Source organism: Balaenoptera physalus (genome assembly GCF_965194825.1).
Source record: "Balaenoptera physalus genome assembly, chromosome: 18".
Lineage (NCBI taxonomy): Eukaryota > Metazoa > Chordata > Mammalia > Artiodactyla > Balaenopteridae > Balaenoptera > Balaenoptera physalus.
In genome coordinates, this window is record NC_138899.1 from 67,418,025 (window position 1) to 67,444,137 (window position 26,113).

General features: G+C 40.4%; 1 protein-coding gene across 2 annotated transcripts in view; it reads left to right on the forward strand.

The window, feature by feature from the left end:
• LHFPL6 (LHFPL tetraspan subfamily member 6) overlaps positions 1–24,976 on the forward strand; it is a 270,020-nt gene extending 245,044 nt beyond the window's left edge. For both annotated transcript variants that reach the window (XM_082435036.1, XM_082435035.1), the window contains one exon: positions 23,855–24,976. In XM_082435036.1, coding sequence (XP_082291162.1) covers positions 23,855–23,973 — 119 coding nt within the window. In that variant the 3' untranslated portion in view covers positions 23,974–24,976. The remainder of the gene's footprint in view (positions 1–23,854) is intronic.
• The last annotated feature ends 1,137 nt before the right edge of the window (positions 24,977–26,113 follow it).

Consider the following 26,113-nt stretch of genomic DNA (forward strand, 5'->3'; position numbering starts at 1 on the left):
TCTCCCTCCCTCTGGCAGCCACCCCGACAAGGTGGAATAGCAGGAAGGTGCAGGCTGCAGGGCAGAGGCGGGCAGAGAAACCAGCCTGTGGGCAGGCATTCCCTAGAATTTCCAGCCTTGCTGACACACAGTAATTCATTTCCTTACAGGGTAAAAGATGGAGGCAGGCCTTCTCTTACTTGCAGCCAAAAGCAGCCCGATTGGTATTTCATTTAGTTGCTATTTCACCAGGGGCCCTGACCTCACCTAGGTGCTTCTTAAGGAGGTGTTATTTTTAGCTGACCCCTCAAGGCTGTAGAGGATTTAGGTAGGTAAAGGGTGAATGTGGGCGTGTTTTAGGGTGACAGGGAGGTAGGTTGCAGGCAGGTCAGGGAGAAGAGTCAGGAAGAAGCCTGATTAGGCACCAGAGGGGGTAGGAATCCTTGGGGGGCTAGGAAGGGCCTCCCAGGGAAAGAGCATTTAAACTGAGTCCAGAAATATGAGTACTGTTTAGGCAAGGAAGGGGCTATGTAAAAAGCTCACATTTGTGGTTGTAACATAACGTGGTGGGAGCCTAATAGAATCTACTTTTTTAAATGCCTGCTTTCCTTAGAAAGGCACTTGGGGGAGAATTTGTTTTACATTCATCGAAAACAGTTTTATCAGGCTATTGATTATTTCTCAAGCATTTTCGTATTTTATCAAGTCCTGAGCTTTGAAGCAATTTTGCAAAAATATCCACTTTCACAAATCAAAGACTGTTACTCTGCTTACCTTTAGATCACACTTATTTATGAGGAAGCAAGGAGCAGGTTTGAATACACACATTTTAAAAACAGGGAAACAAGAATTTAAAACAGGCTGCATAATGAATTTCTAAATTCCCCCACTGAAATTTTATAGCTTGCCTTGACAGTCGTTCTCAACCTTTAGCATTGGAATCAGAGGTAGGCTGGTTGAGAGAATAGATTTTTAGTTTCTATGCCTTGGATATTATGCTTCTCTCATTTGTGTTTCAAACAAGGATCCCCGGTGATTCAGGTATAAGTGGTCAGCGACCATACTTTTTTAAAAAAGCCTTAATTTATATAGAAAAATTAATTTTTTGTCTTGCTAGAATTTAGTTTAACAAACATTCATTCATTTTGTTTTATATAAATTAGGAGGCTTTAACTTTAGGTTACAAAAATCTGATGGCAACTGGCTTAAACAAAGAAGACATTTAAGATCCCTTATTACAGGAAGGCCAGAGCCAAGGTGAACTTCAGACTTGACTGAGCCAGGGGCTCAAAGAGGTTGTCCATCTCGAAGTCCTTCATCCTGAGGCTAGCTCTCCCCTTGGTCGGAAGAGGACTGCATTTGGCACTTGTGGCTCTAAGCATCCTTGTTCACATCACATAGGCGAGGGCGAGCTTCTCCCCCAGTAATGGAATAAAAGTCTCTCTCCTCGGTCTAGTTGGACCAATTTGTCACGTGTGCCCATCTTGAATGAAATGCTGCTGTCAGGCAATACCATGTACAGATTGGCTTCTTGTGGCCCAGCGTGGATGTGTTCAGAGTTTTACAGAACCAGATTTACTGAGAAGTAGTGACGTTTGTAAGCGGAAGATGAGACTAAGAGGAGAAAAGGCATCTCAGTCTCTATTTTTTGTCCGACTTTGGTGCTCTGTGCTCCTTCTGTCATGAAGTCCATGGTTGTGGACAAAGGGACAGTAATGGTTTATGCTGTGCAAGTGGTAATGATTCTCTTTATTAATTTTTAAGAGAACAAAACAGTACAAGTGAAAAGAATAATACATAGTGTAGCACAGCATCTTCGCGTAACAAAAGCCCAGTAGATGTTTGCTGTTATTATGCACATTGTTTGTACAGGACCATTTTTAATGAATATTTGCTGATAATCTCTATTCTTCCTTTATAGTCCATGCCAGCAAGTTGGGATTTACACATTAAGCATAAGGGCTTTATCATCAGGCTGTCCAGTTGATTTAATTCATGCCTCAGAGATATTTTCATCCACCAAAGACTTTTCTAACTATATCCTTATGATCAAAAATAGAGTTTCAAAAAAACTTTAAAATTTTAAACATTTAAAAAAATAAAAAGTAGAGTTTCAATTAATTTGTCTTGCTAATTTGCCAAGTAAATTTGAGTAATTATTGCTTTCACTTTGCTATTTAATTTGATTAAGAAGCCATCATGTTTCCTGTTCTTGAAATTATGCTCTTGGCTTCTCAAGAACAGTACCATACACTCGGAAAACTCAGAACCTCTCAGTGTCAGAAAAGAAGAGAGTCTGTTTCTTCCAAATTTTCACTCCAGGGAAGAAATCTCTTCTCCTCTGATCTGAGCAACGACCATTGCACATCTCTTTGGATACGTCTCCTTGAGCTCTTTGACTCCTGACTCGTGTTTTCTCTCATCCCAAATCAAACTGCACTTGAAAAAAAAAATGATTAGCAAGCTATGGGGGGGTCAGTGGGCCAAAATGGGAACGAAAGTAGAAAATTTCTTTTTTGAGCTTTCTCAAGCTTGGCGTTAGTGGGTGTTTCTGAAGCTGAGTGACCCAGTTTTCCTGATGTCCACATAGAAGCTTCTATTTCTGCAGACAATAGCAGGAGAAGCTGCTCTCAGCTTCTGTGATATTGAATAAAACAAGCATCCCTTTGGCCAGAAGTGAGAAGACTCCAGTGACTTACGTGGACTTTTGAGGCTGCTTCATGCAGACCAAGCGGAGGCTTTGCCCAGGGGCTGCAGCCGTCTGAGCTGTGCGGGAGCTGGGCTGGCCTGCTAGGCGCTCCCAAAGAGCAACAGGCAGCATCTGTTGCTCCGTTTGGGAAGAGACCGCTAACACTTGATGCGTTTCTGGTCATTGCTTAAAGGTAATTGATGATCCTGTTATGAGACTGCTATTTGGGAGACGGGTTAGAGGTAAGGTGTTGAATATGCATTGAGATTTAGCCAAAGGTAAAGTCTTTAAAGCAGTGATGATTTCCCGCCTCCTCCGTGGCTATTATCTGGAACAGTTCCAAACTTTTGACACTTAAGTGCTAATCGCTGGAAGTCACTTAGAAGGTCCAGCATGAGCCTATATTCCTTCTCTCGGCTCTAGTGCAGGAGGGTGACAGAGGGAAGCCGGGCAGCTGCTGTGAGTTAAACCAAGACCTAAACTGGTAGGCCTGGGGGGACCCATGAGAACATTCTAGAAGGTGATGCTGGAAAGGATGCTGGGAAGCCGCCACAGGCAGAGGAGGTCCAACTTGGCTGGTGATGAAGTGACGGAGCAAAGTGTCTCCAAGGAAAAAACAATCAGCTTTGTTGGTCACTCAGCTTTCCTAGGGGCCTCATTTTCAGGAGATGAAGGATTTTCTGTGTTCATTTCAGAAAGTAGGGAGAAGAATCAATTCATTTCAGGGGCATAAATTCAACCCGCCCATTCCTGGGACCATGACAATAACATTAGAGCATGAACATTTCCACTTTAAGTTATAGCTGAGTAAATGCCTCTGATCCTGCTTTAGGAAAAAGCACCCCATTCTGTATAATCATAGATCCAATTCTATCTGCTTCCCTAAACACATCTTTGCAGGTTCCTATGGGACAGGATTTTTGCAACTTTGGTGCCTATCTCAGTGTTTGGCTCATAGCAGTATTTAATAGACATATTTATTTATTCAACAAATATTTATTAAGCACATTCTAGGTTCCAAAAATTGTGCCAGATACTTAGAATAAAATTATGAATTAGATAGATATGATTCTTACCTGCACGTCACATATCTGCTGTCTATGAAATGGTTAAAAGAAGGGAGAGAGGGAGGCTGAGAGAGAAAAGGAAGGAAGAGAGAAGATAAAAAGGAAGAAACCCTATGGCTCATTTTTGACCACTAAAAAGGCAGCTGCCATCATGTTTCTGTATCCACTTGGCCACTGATATCCTGGTGAGAATCATGACATTACTCTCTAAGGGACTAATGGCTTAACCATCTCCTAGAAAGTAATCAAGTTCAGGGTCATAGTTTAAAAAACCAAAAGCCCTGGTAGATGAAAAAAGAAATTGCTCTAAATCTTTTCTTCCTAAAGTCTTTTTTGGTCTGGTTATTTTAGAGCAGGATCTTGCCCATTGTTGTATCAGTGCCTTTTAAAAACCTAAAGTGACTTGCAGCGATTTGCAGCAGTGAAATTCAATGCTAGTGGAAAAAAGGAAATGTGCTTAGAAAACCTGCAGGAAATGAGAAATATCATTCTTCCCAGTATTTTGGTGGCTGTATCTTAATACTGAGATATTAAGAAATATTAAGATATGGCCACCAAACTATTGGGAAGAATATGTTAGTCTGTCTTTTAAAGATCCTTCTTCATGTTTTTTCAATGTTATCCTTTTATAAAAACAGAAAATGATATACCTGAGTGGTGTGCCATTTTAGATTCAGTTTACTGAAGGAAGTTTAGGAGATTGAACTGGTTCATTCTCGTTATTCTTTTGTATTATGTGCGCTTTACTATTTCCTAGTATGTTTCGTTTGAATATTAATCTGGGGGTAGAAATACACTAACACTAAATTTAACGGGTTTTGATGTTTTAGATCCTCTCTCAGGAATGAACTTTGTTTAATCGATTATGTTAACAGTGACTCTGAGAAAGAGCAATTAAGACAAATGGGCTATATGAACATCATCTTGAATAAATATGTAGATTTATTGAATGTTTCTGATAGTTAAGGATTTAGGGATAAATCTATTAATTAAAAAGAAGAATCTACTGCCCACCCCCAACATCCCAAGCTGATAATTCCTTCTGATAACGTAATACAACCCCTTTGGGAAGTCTCCTACCAGCTCCCTGCCCTCAAGGAGATTACAGTTGAGAGATTTCACACAGATTTGTCTTAGACCATCCTCTTATCTAATTGTCTATTCGTTCGGAATAGTAACACTGAGGAAAGACCTTTCACTAATGTTCCTGGGAGATGTGTCTATATGAACGTTAGAGGAGAGTTCTTTCAAATCTTTATATTGTGGCTGTTAATCCTGGGAGAAATATTTCTGCCCCAGAATTGAGAATTCACATTACTGTGTTAACTCCTATGTTAGTGACCTTCCTGTGTGTTTTTGCCTTTGTTCTGTAATAGAAATAGAAGATAGACCTCTTAACAGGTCTCCTGTGAGGAAAGGGTCATTGGTAAGCATTAGTGATTAATAATCCATCAAAAGTGGTTTTTGAATAAAACCAAAAATGTAACAAAGTAATCAAAGGGCTGATCTGACTTTTCACCTGATTTTTAACCTGGTAGAGTGTTGACAAAAACTAATTAATATAGAGAATTTGTAGAGTAAAACTCATTTATCAGCTCTTTTCAGAAAGTTCTGTACAAATGAGTTATTCCAGATAAATGAATTTTCCTCTTAAAGGAAAAAACATGGACTGGATTTGAATCTCAGTTTCACTCCCCGAGAGCTGTTTGATTCTGGGCAAGTTATTTGAGCTCTCAGAACTTCAGTTCTTCATTCTCTAAAAGAAGATAACAGTACCTGCTTCACCTGCCTGTTAAAAGGATTGAAGGGGGTAGTGAAAGATGCTTTTGCACATGAAGACGTACAAATAAATATCAGTTCCTCCTTGCTGCCTGAAACACCAACACATTTCCTGTTTTAGTCATGTTGAAAAAGTCTGAGAATGTATCATATACTTTTCCATCGCTTTAGCCAGAATATATAAAAGATAAACAAGACTTAAAAAAAAAAAATCATTAGCTTGCTATGCTGTCATGCGGAGTCATCCCCAAGAGCCATGGACATTTGTTGAGTGATTTGCCCTTTTACTAAATAACCAAGACTGAAAAAATCTTTGAGTTCTTTCTGCTCTTTTTGTAGTTGTTTTGCAACAGTTTTATGTCACCCTGTCAGCGATTATTCATTGCAGTTCTTAATTACCCCTTTCTCTCCTATTCTTTTACTTCTAATTTGTGTCCTTTCTCAAGTCATCATAAATCATCTGAGAAGTGTGCTTTAAAAAAACACAGTTCAGCTCTGTTTCTGTGCACTGTGCATCTTTGAGGCACTGATTTTTGTATGTTCTGGACAGGGTTTTTTTTCAACCTCTTGATTTGGGGTCATGCTTTGGAGAGCTGCTACATGATATCTTAGTACGTCAGCTGCTTGGGTTAGCAGCTGGGTGTTTTGATGACACTGGTAATTGAGTTCAATGTTACAGTAACCCTTGTTCTAGGGATGAGTTTTAACTTGGGGTCTCCAGACCATTCAAGAAGCCCAAAGTCCATCCATCAACAGGCTTCAGGGAATTTGTTACCCCACCGAAAACTGTGCAGAGTTTATATGCTTGCGCATATGTGCTTTCTTCTGGAAAGAGTATTCATAGTTTTTATTTATTATTCAAGTGGATTCCTGGCACATGAAGACTCAGAGCCTGTGGTAAGCAGCATTTGGAAGTCTGACACTGGAAAGCTTAGAAGCCTGAATTCTAGACCTAGTCTCCCAACAATCCTCAAATCTCCCCAGGAAGCTGGAAGGCCATTGGGTTCCTTTGACTTGATTTCATTATCTACCAAAGTGTTTGTCAGAGGGAGGTTATAGGGAGAAACATCTCTACTTGCAATAGGCATTATTGCAAATAAATACTCCCAGACACCAATTCTAATTTGAAATCGTATCTGTGAAAATGAGCGTTCCACCTTCCTAAGGAATGGAATACGCTTCCACTTAGAATCCTAGCCAGGTTCTTTAGTGGGCCGTCCTCCACCATGCCTGGGGAGCACGTTGTTCTGAACTGCCTTTTCAAAGATGTTTGTATAGTGAGCAGCCTTGGAAGACAATGACTCCTGCTGGAGCAGAGGACAGGTTTTGTTTATTGTTCCCTATAATAATGTCTCCCTCTGGGGCAAAGTGTGGGTGGATTTGCTTGCAGCCTGTTATAAAAAAAAATTGGGGATCCGTAAGCTTAGGATTCCTTCACGGTGACACAAACTTACTGAGTTTACTGCGTCAGCCCCTGTGGGATGGATTCTTCACCAGACGTGAAGCTCATGCTGGCTGCTGTGCTGAGGGTAATAACCCAGTCCTCCATCTCCGATCCAGAAGTCTCCTAGCTTTCGCCAGCATCCGTGAAAGTGGGGCAGGCTGACTTGTTAGCTTACGAGTAGAATAAGATCTCAGATTCTTCAAAGTTCTTAAGACCACTGTTACGATGCCTGTTATTCGTTTAAAAATACTTTCGAATAGACAGACTGAGATGTGTGTGTGAGTTATAGGAAGTCACAGCTCAGGTTCAGGATCCAGAGTGGAAACTCAAGGCTACTATTACCCATATCTCGACCAACACCAGAAGCCTCACTATTAGTATAGCCATGGTCAGAAATGGATTTTAATAGTAGAATTGGTGTTTTATTATTAAAACTGGTGTTTTAATGGTGGAATTGGATTTTAATGGTGGAATTGGTGTTTTACTTATTAACATGATAAATGTTAAAAATGGACTGTCATTGGTGAAATTAAAGATATTCAAGATTATGGATTGGCTTAAAGAGCTAGAGCTACTCCCTGTACTGGAGTATCCCTGTGAAAGGATTTAAACAGCCATCCAGGCATATAGCCATTATTGTAAGTCTGAAAGATATTTAAAATATTTAATAACCAGTATGTCATGGGCCCTGACTAATCCAAACTAAAACAAATGCTGGAGCAGGCGCCCAAGGGGCCCTGCTCGGCCAAGCACTAGCTTTTTTACTCCTGGGACACAGGATTCCCTAGGGTTCTCAGAGGAGCGAGGGGCCAGTGGGGCATGTGGAGAACTTGGGGCAGTGGCTGTTCATGCACCAGTACAGCGATATGTGTTTTAGTATTTTTAACAATGAGAACAGCTTTACTACAGCATTCCAGCTGTGCCCATTGTGTCCTTAGGAATGGCAGTCAAAGCTTGATCCTCCCTAAGGACTCCGTTTCTAGTCTTTGGTTCAGAGGATTTTTGGTTATTTGTTGCCGGAAGGAACAGAATTCTTCCCTGGACCTTGCTTCATTTGCCTCCAGTGTTTCTTTCATGCAAGATGGTAGCCCAATCACTTAAAATGATAGGGAGCTAGGATTTAACTAGCTCTCAGAACAGTTTAGTGAGCTGATTTGTGCCTGCTTTTTGGTAAGTGTTTGTTTAATAAGTGTCGGTATGTGTAGCAGGATGTGGTCCGAGACTTGCTTTCATGATAACTTGGAAATGAGGTTGTTGGAGAGTAGCTACGCCTTACCATCCCTCTTGCTTCTTCAGTGGGTGTTGTAATTTACCAGAGTCTCAAGGTTGTGCTTGACCAAACTGGATTAAGTCCGTTCCCAAGAGCTACCTTACAAGCAAGGAGCGATCATCAAGGAAACCTTTTGGACCGAGGGCAGCTACCCAAGATCAAAGCAGCCCTTGCGGCCACACATTTCCATTTCACTGGATACCGAGACTGTATTCAGAGGCTGCTCGGTGGCCAATGAAAGCGTGACAGGTGCAAACGGGAGGGTAGATAAAATGCCATCCGGCTGGAAACTGGCTCGTGGGATTGTTGGAAGATTGGCAGCAGGCACAGGCCACACTGGGAAGCAGCAATTAGAGACAGCCTGGGTCCTTTCACACTGTCTTTGGGGCCATCCGTGAGTCAAAGGAGCTGAATTTCAGGTAGTTTCGGCCTTTATAAATGGCAGCTATAGAAAGAAACCAAAGGATAATCTTTATCGCCAGGCACTGAATAAGGCACCGCTGGTTATCTCAGCCACCTCCACACGGAGTTGGGATTCTGTGTCAGTTCACAGCATGAACACAAAGGCCAGCGCTACACATTCTGTATGTGGAGCCAATATGTGTGCCTCATCATCTGAACAACGGCATTATCTCTAGTGAAACTTTTAGGGTGGATCCGGTGCTAAGGGGCAAGAACTAATAAACAACCGCGCCAGCAGAGACTCCGCTGGCCAGACTGGACAAAGCGTAAACCATCGTTATGGGTAAATCGTGCAAATGTATAGTAACAAAACTATCCACCGGGCCATGGAACAGAGGTCCATTTGATTGGTGTGATCATAAGAATTCACATGCTGCTCCTGGGAGGGATCTTAGGCACAGATACAGATCTTGGTATCTTTAAGAAATGGCAATGAATAACCGTACCCACAGGATGATATGATGTCACTGCATGTGTCGTATCGAAAAACCTGAACCTGGATATGTTGCACTTTTTTCAAAGATGAGAAAATTGAAAAATACCCAGCCCTGACTATGGTAGATAACCTGTGTCCCTGCTTAGCGCACTGCCTGTCAGAGATGTGGTCAGTTCACCAATATGTAGTGACGAGATGTAAAACACACTGAACTTTCAGTGTTTTGCCTTCCTAAAGATTATATAGAAAACCTTGAATTATCTGACATGGCTGGAAAGACACTTTTAGTGTTATTATTTTGATTGGTACAGCAATGCTACTGAGTATAATCTCTTTACCTTTCTATTCTTTTATATTCCTAAAATATAGTGCAGGATCTCCAAAATATAAAAAGTCATAGTATTAAGAATGTAACAGATTTTTCTCTTTTTATATATGAATATTCATAGTAACAAACTTATCTCATCATATGTGTGCCATATGGTACCCTATATATGAAGATAAATACAATTAACTTCTAATGGCACTGTGATATAAATTAGGTAACTTCACAATACTAAGACCATCTTATCTAATAATAAGTAATATACATGCTTCAATTATCATCTTTAAAACTTGTTTAAAATTAAATGTTAAATTTATAGATTTTAAGTTTTAAAAAACAAAAAGAATTCAGATGCTGCACCACTTACCCTACTTTTCTGAACTTAAACTGAAATTTAATCACTTTTCTGAAGGCCCCGGGGTATGTTTATTTCTCTTGCTATTCCTCTGTCTTGTGGGAATGCTGTGTAGGCAAGGCATCTCTGCCACCATTTTCGTGGTTATGTGATTCTGACAGGGGTTTCAGGATAAGATGATGCAGGGCCCTGATTTAGTGTAGACTTTAGGAGGAAGGACCCTGGATGGATCTGACATGAAAGAAAGCAATGAGCAGGTTTTCTGTGGTTCACAAGGGAAACCCCTGGGAGCCCAGGTGTGAGCGGAAGTGAAAACGCGTCGGTTCCCAGGCAGCCACGCCCAGCAAAGTCACCTGGAGTTCTAGTTCTCAGAGCTTCCAGTTTCTCTGACGGACCCATCTCGGCTCTGTTCTCTATCCCACATAACACTGCTCCTTTTTTGTGAAATTGTGGTAAAATGTATATAGCATGACATTTACCATTTTAATCATTTTAAAGTATACAATTCAGTGGCATTAAGTACATTCACAATGTTGTGCAACCATCAGCACTGTCTGTTTCCAGAGCTTTTTCATCATCCCAAATAGCATCTATACCCATTAAATAATAACGCTCCATTATCTCCTACCTCCAGCCCCTGGTAACCACTCTGCTGCTTTCTGTCTCTATGAATTTGCCTCTTCTAGGTACCTCATATAATAAGTAGAATCATACAATATTTGTCCTTTTGTGTCTGGCTTCTTGCACTTAGCATAATGTCTTCAAGGTTCATCCGTCTTGTAGCATTCACTCCTTTTTAAGGCTAAATAACATTCCATTGTGGATGGACCACGTTTTGTTTATCCATTCATCTAACCCTGCTCATTTGTATCTAGAGCTGTTTTCACACTAGTGATTTACTTAAATGGACATGAAGTCCATATGTCTAAATGTACTGGTTTGCTCTTAAAAGAGGTTGTTGCTTTACTTTTTTCCCCCTCACAACTTTGTAATTATTGCTTTAGCTATGTGAAATTAACTTTAAATGTGCAAGCAGGTAATTGTGTAGTGCAGAGACTTATTACTCAAATAGAACTAGATTTTTGGTTAAGAATAACCCAGCATCAGCACCCTGCTTTAGATTGGGAACTGGGAAATGTTCCATTATAAACGAAGAGAAAGACTCTCCTACTGAAGAGAACACGTTCAAAAGATCTGGGAAAGTCACTTTAGTCTCCCGGGCCACAGGGTCCTCATCAGTGAAATACAGATGACCTAGATCGAGAATCCACAAACTATGAGACAAATCTGTTTTGCCTGTTTTTTAAATAAAGTTTTATCGGAACACATTTATGCTCATGTGTTTACTGTGTGTCTATGACTGCTTTTGACCTAAACTATTTACTCTCTGGCCCTTTTGAGAAAAAGGTTGCCAACCCTTGATGAAGAAAGCATAAAGTCAAAAGGACACAGAAATGGAGGTGGATGCACTGGCTCTTGACGAGGCTTGAATGTAAAAATGCCGCTGTCCTGTTCAGGTTTAATCCCTTTACTGTAGTCCTCATTCCTCCCGCCTTCCTGTTTTGCCTCAAGCACCCACAGCTGGAGCTGCCTGGGGACAGCTTTGATTGCACATAAAAATCCCTATTGTCTTTTGCTTCTGGAGCACACGCTTAGCTTGTGTGAAATCCTTCTATACATCAGTTGGAAAACCCTTTTCCTTCGGTAAGAAGGAAAGAGTGTATAACCCCTACATCTTCCCAGGCCCGAGTAATTTTGTGGAGGAAAATCGGTCCTCTGTGCCCACGTGCTGCTCTGGTCTCCCCCAGGGAACATCCTGGAGAAGACAGAGCCCCGCGCTCAGTTTCCTGGGTGTCCTGCACGCATATCCCTTCCCAGTTGCCGTTTCCCAGCGTTTCATGATTCATGCTAAAATGTCCTCCTTATTTAGGTGGATTAAATCCATAGGCTGTTTGTTTCATTGGCTGTCATGTTTTAATTACACAACAAAAATTGTCATTATGCAGATTTCTCATGTTGCACGCCATATGTTACCAATGTATTGAGTTCTTGCTCTCTGTACTTACAAGTATAAAAGTCTCCCACTGGTTTTATTTTAATTAATTTATTTATTTTTGGCCATGCAACACAGCTTGCAGGATCTTAGTTCCCCGACCAGGGATTGAACCCCGGGCCCACGTCCTAACCACTGGACCCCCAGGGAACTTCCCTCCCACTGGTATTATATGCAGATCCTCAACCTATGATGGGATTACATCCCAATAAACCCATCGTAAGTTGAAAATACCCTGAGTTGAAAATGGATTTAATACACCTAACCTACCTAACATCAGAGCTTAGCCTAGCCTCCTTTAGCGTGCTCAGAACACTTACATTAGCCTGCAGTTGGGGAAAATCATCTAACATAAAACACTTTTTTATAATAAAGTGTTGAATATCTCATGCAATTTATTGAATACTGTACTGATAGTGAAAAACAGAGTGGTTGTAAGTATATCGGTTGTTCACCCTCGTGATCGCCTGGCTGACTGGCAGCTGCGCTCACTGCCCACCATCAAGAAAGGGGATCCGACTGCACATCACTAGCCCCTGGCAAAGACCAAACGCAAAATTCAAAGTACGGTTTCTACTAAATGTATTGCTTTCATACTATCATAGAGTCAAAGTATTGTAAGTCAAACCATCATAAGTCAGGAACCATCTGTATATGTATGTATATGTATATATATGTATATGTGTGCGTGCACATATATATTTGTGTATACATCTACATATATGAACTTTTATGTTTATTTCGTTTTGGTTTTGAAATGATTTCAGATTTATAGAAAAGTTGCAAAAATAGTACAAAAACTTCTCATATACTCTGCACCCAGATTCCCTTCATGTTAAGTATCATCGTATTTGCTTTGTCCTTCTCCCCCTCTGTCCTGCTCCATTATCTCTCCCTCAGACAGGATGCCCCCATGCCTAGACACTTAAGTGAATAATTCCTTAAAATTACATTCTTTTATGTAGTAGTAAAGTTATCAAAATTAAGAAATTAACATTGATACAATACTTTAATCTACAGATTGATAAGTGTGATTATAAAATTATGCATGAGAGAGATGGAATTTATTTTTCTCATAACAGATATTGTTTGTTCTGGACTTTATTTCTACTTCATGGTTTTCCATTTTCAGAAAATAACAAACGTAAAGTAGTATTTTAAATCTCCAGATGCTCAAAAAGTTTTTTTAAAAAGCTTGCTGTCCAAATCTACACTCTGATATTAGAACTTAAGATTCCAGAAAGTATTAATAATAAAAATAAAAGTGATAATAATAAATCATAATGTCTTTTCTCCCCTGATGTATAGTTTGGGGTCAGAACAGCTGAACCTTATATCAAGTCCAGCTGCTGTTCTGGATGTCCTGCCTTTTCATGAATTTGAGCAGCTGTGTAAGTGTGGGACCTCGGATAGGTACTTTCTAGTAAATCTCTAAGTTGATGATGGCTAGTGCTGTTTCCATGGGAGACGGTAAATAGTACCTGGGAGAACTCTTTTTTTCTTTATTTCTCAGCTCCTTACCCTAAAGGTGGAGCTAAAAACACGTCTATAGGGGCAAGAGAGACACAACAGAGCAAATTAAAATTATGGCTCTTTAACAAAATCTTTGTGGGAATCCAGAAGAGAAATTTATGCCACTGAATAGAATAGAATTAATGTGTAACTCAGAAGGTTTTTTTCCCCCTAAAACCTGAGACCCATGTAACATGAGCTCATATTTGAGTACAGTGCTTGCACAGCGGTCATTACCCGTCACGTACTCGTCTGCCAGCCCTATCAAAACTGACTGTAACATATCTCCTTAGACATAGTGCTGTTAGGAGCGCTTTGCAGAAACATATCTTATCTTTTCCAGAGAGTAAATCCCTGCTCCCTTGGACATGCAGGTTATGGAGAGTACTTACAAATGCCATAGCTTGAGTGTGTCAGCTCTTACCAATGGACACATGATGCGTTATATGCTAACTCTACATTCCTGGATACCTCCGTGGAGCAAGTAGGGCAGACAAAGAAGGTGGAGAGTCTTTTAAGAGTCTATTTGTAGAAGTCCAGTGCTCCAAGCTAGACCCTTATACACTGAGATGTACTATGTGTTTGGGGGGAAAAGGTACCATTCAACTCCCAGGAGAGTTCAAATCCAACTGTCCAGTCCCCTAAACCTGGGAGCGAAGGGGCAGGGGAGGTAGAAGATTTAGGCAGCCTCGCTCATGAGAGTCCAGAGCAGCAGTTCTTGAGGAGAAATGCTGGGTCTGTCCACTGTGCCGCACTCTGGAAACAGGAGGCGTGAAGGTGGCCTCTGCTGCCTGGGACACTCTGCACAGACTCAGTGCTCAGTCTTTGGGGGGTAAGGGGGGTTCTACCATTGCACGTACCTCCATACTATCTACTCTTGGGAAGCACCCATGGGGGCCCCGTTACTGAGATCTGCTTGTGGACAGTACCTCCTAGAGTCCATCTCAGGGAGTACAGTATAAATGGTGCCCTGAGGTTGTGTCCAGGACGACCCTGGTCAGCAGTGTGAGTTTACGCTTCTATTCCTAAACAGACAGAAACAAGCAAAGAGCTTTAAAATGAGCCCCATCTCACAAACTATCTTCCCTCAGCCTTTTCATTTCTACATTTTTTGCCCAGCGATCAAGTTTGAGTTCCACTCTTCTCTTTTCAGACACAGGTGTCATTTTAACTCCTTGTTCCATTAAAAGTTTGAATTAAAGCTTTTGTATGTTTTAGGTCAAATTTGAAAACCTGTTGTTGTTGTTTCTCACTAGCAACACCTCTGTTCAGTAACTGCCCAAAAGGACAAAAGGAATTGGTCCCACTACGGATTCTTTTGTTCTTGGTTTTAATGCACAGGGCAGACAAGATGGTCTGAATATGAAGAGGTAGGAAGGAATTTACTCAAGAAGAGACTTCCACCCATGGTATTTAAGAATACAAAAGTTTTTTTCTCTACAGATCCCTCCACCTTTCTGCCTTCATTATTTGTACAGCAAAAGGGATGAAATCTGACATGCCTGCTTCTTCTCTACACAAACTTTGCATTGATATCTTTACATGCTGAAAAACTTTAAATATCACAGATGAAAGATATTCTGCCTGATGAATGAAGGCAGTCAGCTTATATCTGGACTCAGGCACCTGTGGCCACAAGGCTGGGAACTCAGCAGTGACCCAGTGAGGAAAGAAGTGAGCTGGGAACGGGCAGGGCTCAGGTTCAAATGCAGAGCACGGGGAAGGTCGGAGACACAGGGAGCTTTGCGTTGGACAGCGTCAGTCACAGGGCAGGACTACCTGAGGGACCCTGTTGTGTGCTTAAATGAGCATCACTGTGACAGCAGGAGGCGCTGTGGCAAAGTCTCTGGGTATGAGGATGGCACGATGGCCAGGGGTTTACAGGCTGGAGGGTGCCCAGGGCCTGGAGCCCTTTCTCAGCTCCGCTCTGGCGGGGGCAGGTCAGAAGCATCCAGTTTGAGGGCGTGCCCATAGCCAGGTATCACCCAGGAAAAATCAGTTATCTGAATTTGATCAAGCAAGTGTATTGGACCCCACTGCCTCACATCCCTAGGGGGATGGGATTGCCAAGAGAGTGCCAGTTTGGTTTCATTGGCCCTGAAATTGGGAGAGCCAAGTCTTGCAGGTCTTTAATAACTAGAATTGTGCAAGGTAGGCACGGGTGTATGGAGTCTTCTAAGGAGACTCGTAAATTCAAAGATGCAAAATATATCTTTTTTTTTTTAATTTTTGAATTTTATTTACTTTTTATACAGCAGATTCTTATTAGTTATCTATTTTATACATATTAGTGTATATATGTCAATCCCAGTCTCCCAATTCATCCCACCACCACCACCCCCTATCAGTTTCCCCCCTTCGTGTCCATACGTTTGTTCTCTACATCTGTGTCTCTATTTCTGCCCTGCAGACCGGTTCATCTGTACCATTTTTCTAGGTTCCACATATATGCATTAATATACGATATTTGTTTTTCTCTTTCTGACTTCCTTCACTCAAAATATATCTTATTTCTTTGTGGCACGTAAGTTCTAGCAGAGACAAATGGGGAAAATGTGATACAGATCTTCCTAAAACATATCTGAACACACGAAAAAGTTTTGGAACTGACTCAAGTTCAAGTTCAAGCTTCATCATTTATTTGAGATACTGGGCCAGTGACTTATCTTGCATGTTAACTCAGTGTCTTCATCTTCAAAATGGGAATGATGTTGGGAAAGTATAAACAGATTTGCTTCTCTAATTTCTGGAAAGCATCATAGGCAAAAATGGTTAAATGAGATGCCACTTCTAAACTGTTCAACACCTGGCTCACAGGCTGTCCATGACAGCTATTATATAATTAATAATTTCAGATCTCTGTTCTCAGCACAGGTATGGTGTCTGATAGCCATTCACACCACAAATATGTATCAATTGTCTGCTGTGGTCCAGGCATCATTGTACTGAGCTTTGGGATACAGGAATGAGACAGGCAGTCACATGGTGGGCTCTGAAAGAGTAATCAAATGAGTGAATGAATACAATCAATGTCCTCAAAAGATGAACTGATCCCTGGAATTTCACTGTTATTTGTAGTAAAGCTGGGTTCTTTGTACCTTTTCCTCTGTCTCTGTTACTAACAGAAGATGCACTAAAAACTAGTTTGAGGCACCCTAAAGAATCAACCACACCTCTCCCACCCATCTTCTCCCTGGGGCTGCCCTGGAATGCAGCCACAGAACCTTTTCCCATTGATTTTGCAGGTGGCTGTGGTTTGCTGCTTTCTGTCCCAGTAACCTCTATTTTATCTGTCAAGAGTGGCATTCCCCGTCGTTGAAAGCAGCAGTTTGCCAACCCTGTGTGCTTGGAGTCCTGTTTGATGGAGCATTACAGAGAGCAAAAGAGAAAGTTTAGCAGATTTGCTTCTCTAATTTCCTGAAAGGATCACAGACAAAACTTGCCCTCTAGCAAAATGCTTTCGGTTTGCATTAAAATAACAAGAATTTTTTGCCACGACAGGGGAAGTGAGAGGCCAGGGAAGAATGGTCCCATATTTCCTGGTTTCCTTTGGTTCCGTTACTACTCATGGACTACAGTAAGGTTTAAAACATATTAACTTAAACATCTGCTCTTTCCTAATAGCCTAATGTACTCAGAAAGACTTTTTCTCCTATTACTGTAAAACACAGTGCTAATTTCTCATTATTGAGCGTGTGGGTTTTAACAATGGAAGGAATCATGCTCAGGAAGAAGAAAAATCTTTCTTCTCCTTTGAAGAAATTCGAGGTACATTTACATTTATAGTTTCATGAAAAAAATTCCCTTTTATATCTAGTTAATCTTGTTAACTGAATTTCTAACAGACGTGTGTAAAATATACAAGGAATGGTTTCAAAATAATGCAGCTGATGTGAGTGATACTCAAGAATCGGCCTTACTAGAACATAAGCTTTGTAAAACCAAAGATGCTATCTGTCTTGTTCCCTCGTTGGTCTCCTGTAACATTGCAACACAAAGAGTAGGTGCTCAAGACTTACCGATGGGTGTTGACTATCTCACATGTCTATACACCAGTGTAGATGAACATTTGAAGAGGAAGTCTTCAGGCTTCCAGCTCTGAAACTCTGGAGGTGGTCACACCCAACCCCATCTCTTGTTTACATGCACAGTGGCATCCATCTCTTATTTGAACGGTACTTTAACGAGACCCAAATCTGCTTACGTTTCTCCGTTACATTTCCCATCCCCCTGGTGCAAATACACTCTTCCCTGGCCTCCCGCATTCAGGCTTGGCTAGCCCCTGCTCATCTGCCAGGTCTCAGCTTAAATTTCACTTCTAATTTAAGGCTGTCCTTCACGGACCTCACTGTATAAAAGTCCTTGTGATTTGCTGTCTTAGCATCCTGGATGTTTTTTCTTCAAAGCACATATCACAATTATCATTATATAAATATCTAAGTAATTATTGTTTAATACGCCCTTGACTAGACGATGGCTCCTTGATGGCAGGGGCTGTATTTATCTTTTTCCAGAGTACATCCCTAGCATCCAGTGATTCCTAGTTGGAGTGAGCGGTTAAAAAATATTTGTTGTGGGAGATTGGGACTGACATATACACAGTACTATATATAAAATAGATAACTAATAATAATCTGCTGTAGGGCACAGGGAACTCTACTCAGTGCTCTGTAATGGCCTACATGGGAAAAGAAGCCTAAAAAAAAAAAAAAAAAAAAGAGTGGATATATGTATAACTGTTTCACTTTGCTGTACACCTGAAACTAACACAACATTGTAAGTCAACTATACTCCAATAAAATTTTTTTGTAATTTGTTGAATTTATGAAAGAATTGAAGGAGAGAGAGAGGGTGGGAAGAAGGGAATAAAGAATTAGGGGATGGATGACTTAGTGTTTCTTTAGATTTGCCTAAATTTTATTGACACATCTTGATCTTACTACACTGATCTTGACCATTTTTTGTTTCTCAGAAGATACGTGTGTGTGTGGTGTATGCTTTTGTATATTTTTTTGAAGTTAGATTGATGGGGTGGCCATATTTCTGTATAATCCAAAATACCAGAATAAATCCTTATTGATTTAATAATGATTTACTTTATCAATTACTTAGCAAACCAAAGTCTTCATATCTGAAATAGAGGAATAATTTTCTTTTAAATCACACTGATCATTAGTTGCTCATTTTGGATCTTAGCCAGTTGCTAAATTTAAACCACAAAATGTATAAATCACACACATAAACTAGCACATGTGTGTAATTAGCAGCAAGACTGTGTAACATCCTCAAACATTTTCTACCTTTAAGTACCTTTATTTGGTGTCCTACCTTTCCATTTTCATGTGATGGACAGTTGGTCTGCTGAGTTGACTGCCTGTTTTATGACACAAACAAGAAAGGCTCCAGAAACATAACAGTTATTAGAAATGACACATACACACGTATCAAGGCAAGGAGTTGGATTGGCCCTGGGAAGCTGGTAGCATAGGGAGGACGGGCTGAAGGCTCTGTCCTGGCTCTGGGTCTTTCAGGGCATGGCAGGGCTTGGGTGGGTAGGTGGGTGGGTTGAGCCTCTAACAACTGAAGAAACTTCACAGACCCTTATCATGTTAAAGAAAAACAAGAAAGACTGTGTTCATTTGCTCTTCTCTGAAATCGGGTTCCCCAGAGCCGAGACCCTGAGATGAGGATTCCTGTCCAAGGGATCAAGGAAATGAGCCGAGGAGAAACCAGTAGGAAGAGGGAAAGCAAGATAGTGAAAGCGTAGACGCGAAGCAAGGGTGCAGTTTCAGGTGAGGTCCCAGCCTCAGTCTGGACTCCTACGAGCGCTGGAACATTCATGCCACAGCAGAGTTTGTCTCACCTGGAGGCAAGAAGGAGGGCTTTTAGACTCCTGCACCAGCCCGTCATTGGCTACCGGTCCCACCAGGGGTACTTCAACTTTCTGAGTTGGAGCAAAGTGGCCCCCCAACTCACGGGTCCTCTGAAGAGGGTTGCAAGTATAAGCTGTTAGGAGCAAAGTGCAATCAGTAACTGATGGATGAGAGCCCAGAACCAGCAAAGGGATCCAAAGGAATTGGGTGGAGCATCTACACCATCTGCTACAGCAACCCTGCCAGTTCAGAGCCCCTAAGATTTAAACTTACGCTATTTTATTGACTTTTCTAGAGGAGAGAAAAAGTTATACTGTCTTTCCTGGGTTCTCTGATAGTCAATGCTTTAGTAGCTTTTTTTTTTTTTAATCTTTATTTAACACACGTGGCTACTGTTACATACACTATTCTTAAATAGCCTCACCAACTACTTTTTCTTGAGTGAGTGTCCAATAATTAATAAAGAGTTATGTATTCCACTTTTCATGTTAGGTCATGGAAGATCAACACCTTGTTATTAATGAACAACTGATTGTGTTCTGTGTTATGAGCCTTATACTGAATGGACTGACCACAGATTTTGCTGACTTTTTGGTTCTAAACCACCTGCCATCTCTTAGCTACCTATTAATTCTCCCTCCTAGATTTGTTTAGTCCAGCTAAAGAATAATTCAAAATGGAGATTATTCCCAAGACTCACAGCCACATTAGCCTATGGTTATCAGAAAATCTGGTCCATGAAGGAGACTCTGTTACCCTTGAAAAGACTGATTCTATCTGTCAGTATTAATGGAGGTCGTTGTGCCAGTGAGACCCAGCCTGGGGTGGAGATGTGCTCTTTCAGGATCTATTGTCCTTTTAAATTGAACACACTCTGTACAAAGCTATAAATGCACAGTTGGTTTGGGAACTTCTCTCCGGAAGTTCTGTGTCAAATAAGACTGGAGTTACTCTTAAAATCCCATACTTTATTTTTGAAAGACTAGCTATCTGCCTACTTTGTTTCCTTTCTTTCTCTCTTTCTTTTACCTTGTCTTTCATTCAGCATTTATTTACTGAGTGCCTACTGTGAGCCAGGCACTTTTGTAGGGGTACAGTAGGGAACAAAATATACAAAGGTCTCCCCAAATTGAAACTTTCATTCTAGTGGGATAGACTGAAGTTAAACACATGCACACACAATATTTACAAACCATGGCAAGTGCTACAAAGGCAATAAATTGAGGTGAAGGAATAGAGTGACTTTGATGAGACAAGTTGAGGGGGGCAGGTAGATTCCATCTGAGAAAGCTCCAGCTCTCTAATGATCTGGAAGTAGAATTTTTTGGGTGGAAGGAATAATGAGTGAGAAGCACTGGAGCCACCAAGAAGCCTGATGTTGTCCAGAGAAGACAGCCAGTATGGCCAGAAAGAAGACAAGAGGGAAGGTGGTCATGAGGTCTGAGAAGTAGGCAGATGCCAGCTCATTCAGGGGCTCACAGGCCTTTGGAAGGAGATTGCATGTTTGAGAAATCATTAAAGGATTTTAAGTAAGAGAGCGACTTAACATGATTGATTTTTGAAAAGATAGCTGCCCTCTTTGCTGTTGATGATACTATAAACAAAAGCAGGGAGACAGGAAAGCAATGACAGCAGGTAAGACTGCCGGGGGTTGCTGTAGGCACTTGAGGAGTGGAGGCACACAGAATAAATTGTGGAGAGAGACGCAAAGGACTCGCCTCTTACTCTACAGGTGAGTCCTTGGGCAGGTTACCGAACTTTCCTTGGCCTTAGTGTCCCCATGCGAATGATGGGGATGATATTCAGGTACCTACCACATCGTGTTCTTATGAGGATTAAATGTATTAATATTTACTCCACGAAAGCTCTTCTACAATTCAGAGCAAATATTAATCAATCTGTGTTTGCTATTTCTTAATTGTTATTATTTATTATTGGATATGGAGAGGGAGAAATCAAAGTTGAAGGCTGAACATATCCTATTGTCTGGTACATAGGTAGTGCCCTAGAGTACTTTTAAGATGTGGAGGCTCTTGGTCTAATTTTGTTACTATTGGCTTATGGCAACTACAAGCCAATGACTCAAGCTTTGCCTCACCTCACCTTCTTATCTGTAAATGGGGCACATGCTAACTACCGCTTCAGTAGACTTCAGTGAAGATAGGAAGTCAAACTGCATGCTACACCTAACAGTCTTTGTAGTTTTCAATAAAGAAGTTATTAATGAACAAGGTAAAAATGACTGACATGTAAAAAAAAGATACGGTTTTCAAACTATGGTTTATATGTTCAATGACTGTGAAATCCAAGCATCTGGTTGTATGTGTTTTAGCTAATGTAATGGATAAACAAAACCAAAAGAAAAGGGAGAAAATGGTTGTTGTTGGAGCATTGTCTGATTTCTGATTTTCTTAAGACTGACTAAAAAGGGGATTCAATTAGGGCAGGAAAGACAATGTTGAATGAGAGATATAGAGGACTTCCTTACTGTACATGCAAAAAGAATAACTTGAATGTTGTTTTAAAAAAAAGGATTAATGAATGCGGAAACCTATTCCACTAATTCAAGTAGGATATTTTGGGTCAGTGACTTCTTATTCTTAGAACCTGGAACCCAGATTTGAGTCCTGACTCTGAAAGGCACCTCCATTGCTTCAAAGTTTTGGCAATTATGGATAAAGCTGCTATAAATATCCAGGTGCAGATGTTTGTGTGGACACAGGTTTTCAGCTCCTTTAGGTAAACACCAAGGAATGCAACTGCTGGATTGTATGGTAAGAGTATGTTTAGTTTTCTAAGAAACCACCATACTGTCTTCTAAAATGGTTGTAACATTTCACATTCTTACCACCAATGTATGAGAGTTCCTGTTTCTCCACATCCTCACCAACGTTTGGTGGTGTCCGTGTTCCAGATTTTGGCCATTCTAATAGGTATGTAGTGGCATATCATTGTCATTTTAATTTGCATTTCCCTGATGACATGATGTGGAGTGTCTTTTCATATGCTTATCTGCATCTGTATATCTTCTTTGGTAAGGTGTCTGTGGTCTGAGCTGTTTGGCCCATTTTTTAACCAGGTTTGTTTTCTTATTGTTGAGTTTTAAGTGTTTGTATATTTTGGATAACAGTCCTTTATCAGATGTGTCTTTTGCACATCTTTCTCTCAGTCTGCAGTTTGTTTTTTCATTCTCTTGACACTGTCTGTCACAGAGCAGAAGGTTTTTTTAATTTTAATAAAGTTCAGCTTATCAGTTAGTTCTTTCATGGATTGTGTTATATCTAGAGTCATTACCATACCCAAGGTCATCTAGATTTTCTCTTATGTTATCTTCTAGGATTTTCATAGTTGTACGTTTTACATTTCAGCATGTGCTCCATTTTTAGTTGATTTTTGTGAAGGGTGTAAGGTCTGTGTCCAATTTCCTTTTTTTGCATGTGGATGTCCAGTTGTTCCAGCACCATTTATTGAAAATACTGTCTTTGCTTCATTGTACTGCCTTTGTTCCTTTGTTAAAGATCAGTTAACTATATTTATGTGGGTCTGCTTCTGGGCTCTCTATTCTGTTGCCTTAGTCTATTTGTCTATTTTTTTCACCAATATCACACTGTCTTGACTACTGGAGATTTATAGTAAGTCCTGATTTCAGGTAGTGTCAGTCCTCTAACTTTGTTCTTCTCCTTCGATATTGTGTTGGTTATTCTGGGTCTTTTGTTTCTCCATATAAACTTTAGAATAAGTTTGCTGATATCCACAAAATAACTTTCTGGAATTTTGATTAGAATTACATTGAATCTGTAGATCACATTGGGAGGAACTGACATCTTGACAATATTGAGCCTTCCTATCCATGAACATGGAATATCTCTTCATTTATTTAGTTCTTTGATTTCATTCATCAGTTTTATAGTTTTCCTCATAAAGACCTTGTACTATTTTGTCAGATTTTTACTTATTTCATTTTGCGGGATGCTAATATAAATAGTATTGTGTTTTTAATTTCAAATTCCACTTGTTCATTACTGGTATATAGGAAGCAATTGAATTTTATATATTACCCTTGTATCCTGCAACATTTCTGTTGTCACTTAGTAGTTCCAGGAGTTTTTTTGTAGATTCTTTCACTTTAGCATTATTCTTCAAAGGGATCTCCTCCTTAGAGTGGCCCTTTTGCAGAAACTGTATCTATATTTAGGACTTACCTGTATTTTGAATTTTTTTCTAAGGTACCTCATTATGCATATGAGTTTGGGTGATTTAAATCAGAACTAATACCTTCATCTCTCCTATCCTGATTGCTGTTATTCCTCCTTTTCTTCAGCCACGGGAGTGAGCATTGCAGTTGGGGAGAAAAGGTTTCTATCACTAGCTAGCAGGAGACATAGGCCTTGAGGTCCTTCTGAAATGCACACAACTATTCCGGCTGTCTTCCATCATGGGATAAGTTTCAGCCCTTGTTATCATTCCATTTGAGTGAGTGTCACATTTCAAATGAGTATTTCAGTTTCACTTTGGTACACCAGGAACACACACCCTGGGAGAAATAACAGAACCTCCTGTAAAATCATCCTGATCTGTGCCTGCTTTCTCTCCTTCTCTTGTGTCCCTAGGTAAGTGTGAAATCGGTTGGGCCTACTACTGCACGGGAGCAGGTGCTGCCACCGCCATGCTGCTATGCACATGGCTGGCTTGCTTCTCAGGCAAGAAACAGAAACAGTACCCATACTGAGATGGAGCCACCAAGAGCAAACAGAGGAGAAGATGGGCTGAAGGGGCTGGGAGGGACTGAAGCATCCAGCTATTCTCAAAAGGTGGAATAGTGGTTCTAAACCATACAACACTAATGAAATGAAACCCAGTGGAATTAAAAACATTATACCATGTGGAAGGGTTGTGCAAGATTTGTGAAAGAAATGTAGAGCATGGAATGGTAGAGAAAAATGGACCAAAGGCTAAAAATATTGCAGGGTGTTGGGTGTTTCTATTCCACAGAGTATTGTTGATGTAGAACACACACATACACAAAACAAACCTATATATGCAAACAAGGTTTTTTTTTTTTTAAGGATGATGACTTAGAGAATCAAAAGGGCTAGTAGAAACAGTATGAGGTTGGGAAGCAGGGTAACGCACAGACGTTCCCGGTAAGTCATGGCACTTCTGAAAGCACACGAGCACCTACGGATGTACGCATCCACACACATGCCCATACACAGACATTTAAATTGTTGCACAGTCTGTATGAGAGGTTTAGCAGTGCATTACTCCTCTGTTTTCTTTTTAATACACATTTAAAATACAGTATTATCACTTTATAAAGTATACATTAAACCTAATAAATGGACCAATAAGCCACTCTTATCAGTATTTTGTATACTCTGCATAAACTCTTTATGCCCTCAACATGTTTTCAGTGTTTATGCAGATCTTTAGAATTAAGCCTTTGTATTTCAATATTATTCAAAAAATATGCAATATTTCTCTGAGTAGCTTCTGCTATGGTATTCTTACGAAGTAAAGGGGCAACTTTCTGTCCACTGTAGGAGAGAATTCAGTTGAAGATGTGAGAGTAATGAGAGACATTTTCCAGTCACTAGATCTTGTTTTCTTTCGTCCATTATTGTACTGTGCTGTACCACATTTATTCCAATATTCATTTTGTAAAAAATAAAAACGTGCTATTTTGTTTGTATTTGAAAAGCTCTGTGAATAAATTCTCTCTTTGATCAGTAGCTCAGTGTGTCATAGAGTGTTAATTCAGTTATGGGGTTTGCTTCTTTAATTTCCTAAAGGCAGCCTTTCAACTCCAACTGTCCCGTAAATTTTCCATTTCATTTTTAGGCCTCCTATTCATTCACCCACTAGTCATCCAACCAGGAGTTACTCTCGGCACACAAGTTATTACAGGTGAGTAAGACATAATTCCTGCTTTCAACTTAAATTCTTTGCAACCAGAATTCTAACTGCCTGTTCATTGCACTTCAATCATGATCCAATCCTTACAAGAGAAGAATTTCAAGTCTATTTTGGATGAAGTTTGAGAATATGGACAATATTTAGAAGTGGTTGAAGGCAATGAAAACCAGGTCACGGTTCAGTCTCCATGGGTGATGACAGAGTGGTCACAAGCTGACAGTGACGTGCTGCTTCTCCACTTTCTACAAGGCGCTGCATTTCTTCGGTGCTTCTGTGCCAGGGGCAGTTTCATACCTCTGTTCTTTCAGGGATCTTGGCCATTGAGGAAGATTCTTTCACACTCCTGTTACCAGCATAAAGCCTTGACTAGAGAGAAAGATTTGGACCCTTTCACAACCCCCTAACAGAACCAACTCTTTCGAAAGCAAAGATTGGATAATGGATACATTCTTTTATTAGGCGATGCTGAGTAAGCATCAAATCCTTAAAACTTCCATTTCAATTAGTTTCTAAACTATATACTTTTCATATTTGGAAATTGAACATTCTGGCTATTTACACATGTAACTATATTTTCTATTCATTCTATGCACATTTATCATTTAACTTGAATATCCGAATATCACACTTGCTTCTGGCACTTTTAATCATCCAGGGTGAGGATTGATGTAGCCCTGGAAGAACAATACAAGACTCTGGCCAATAACATTCTGGGCTTTCTGAGGCTTTGTTGCTATGGAAAAAGTCACTCTGCTCTCAGATGCTTAATTCTTCATGCGCTGAATGCCGTTTGATTGTATCTCTTTGTCCACTGAGCAGGGGCTTCTCCACTCTGTGGCTTCCTGCCGGGAGGAGAAGATTGCACTTTGCTTCCTCAATTAGCCCATCATTTTCGTGTATTGCTGGTGCTTTTCAAATTTCTTTAACTGTACCTTCCTGTCAGAATAGTGTTA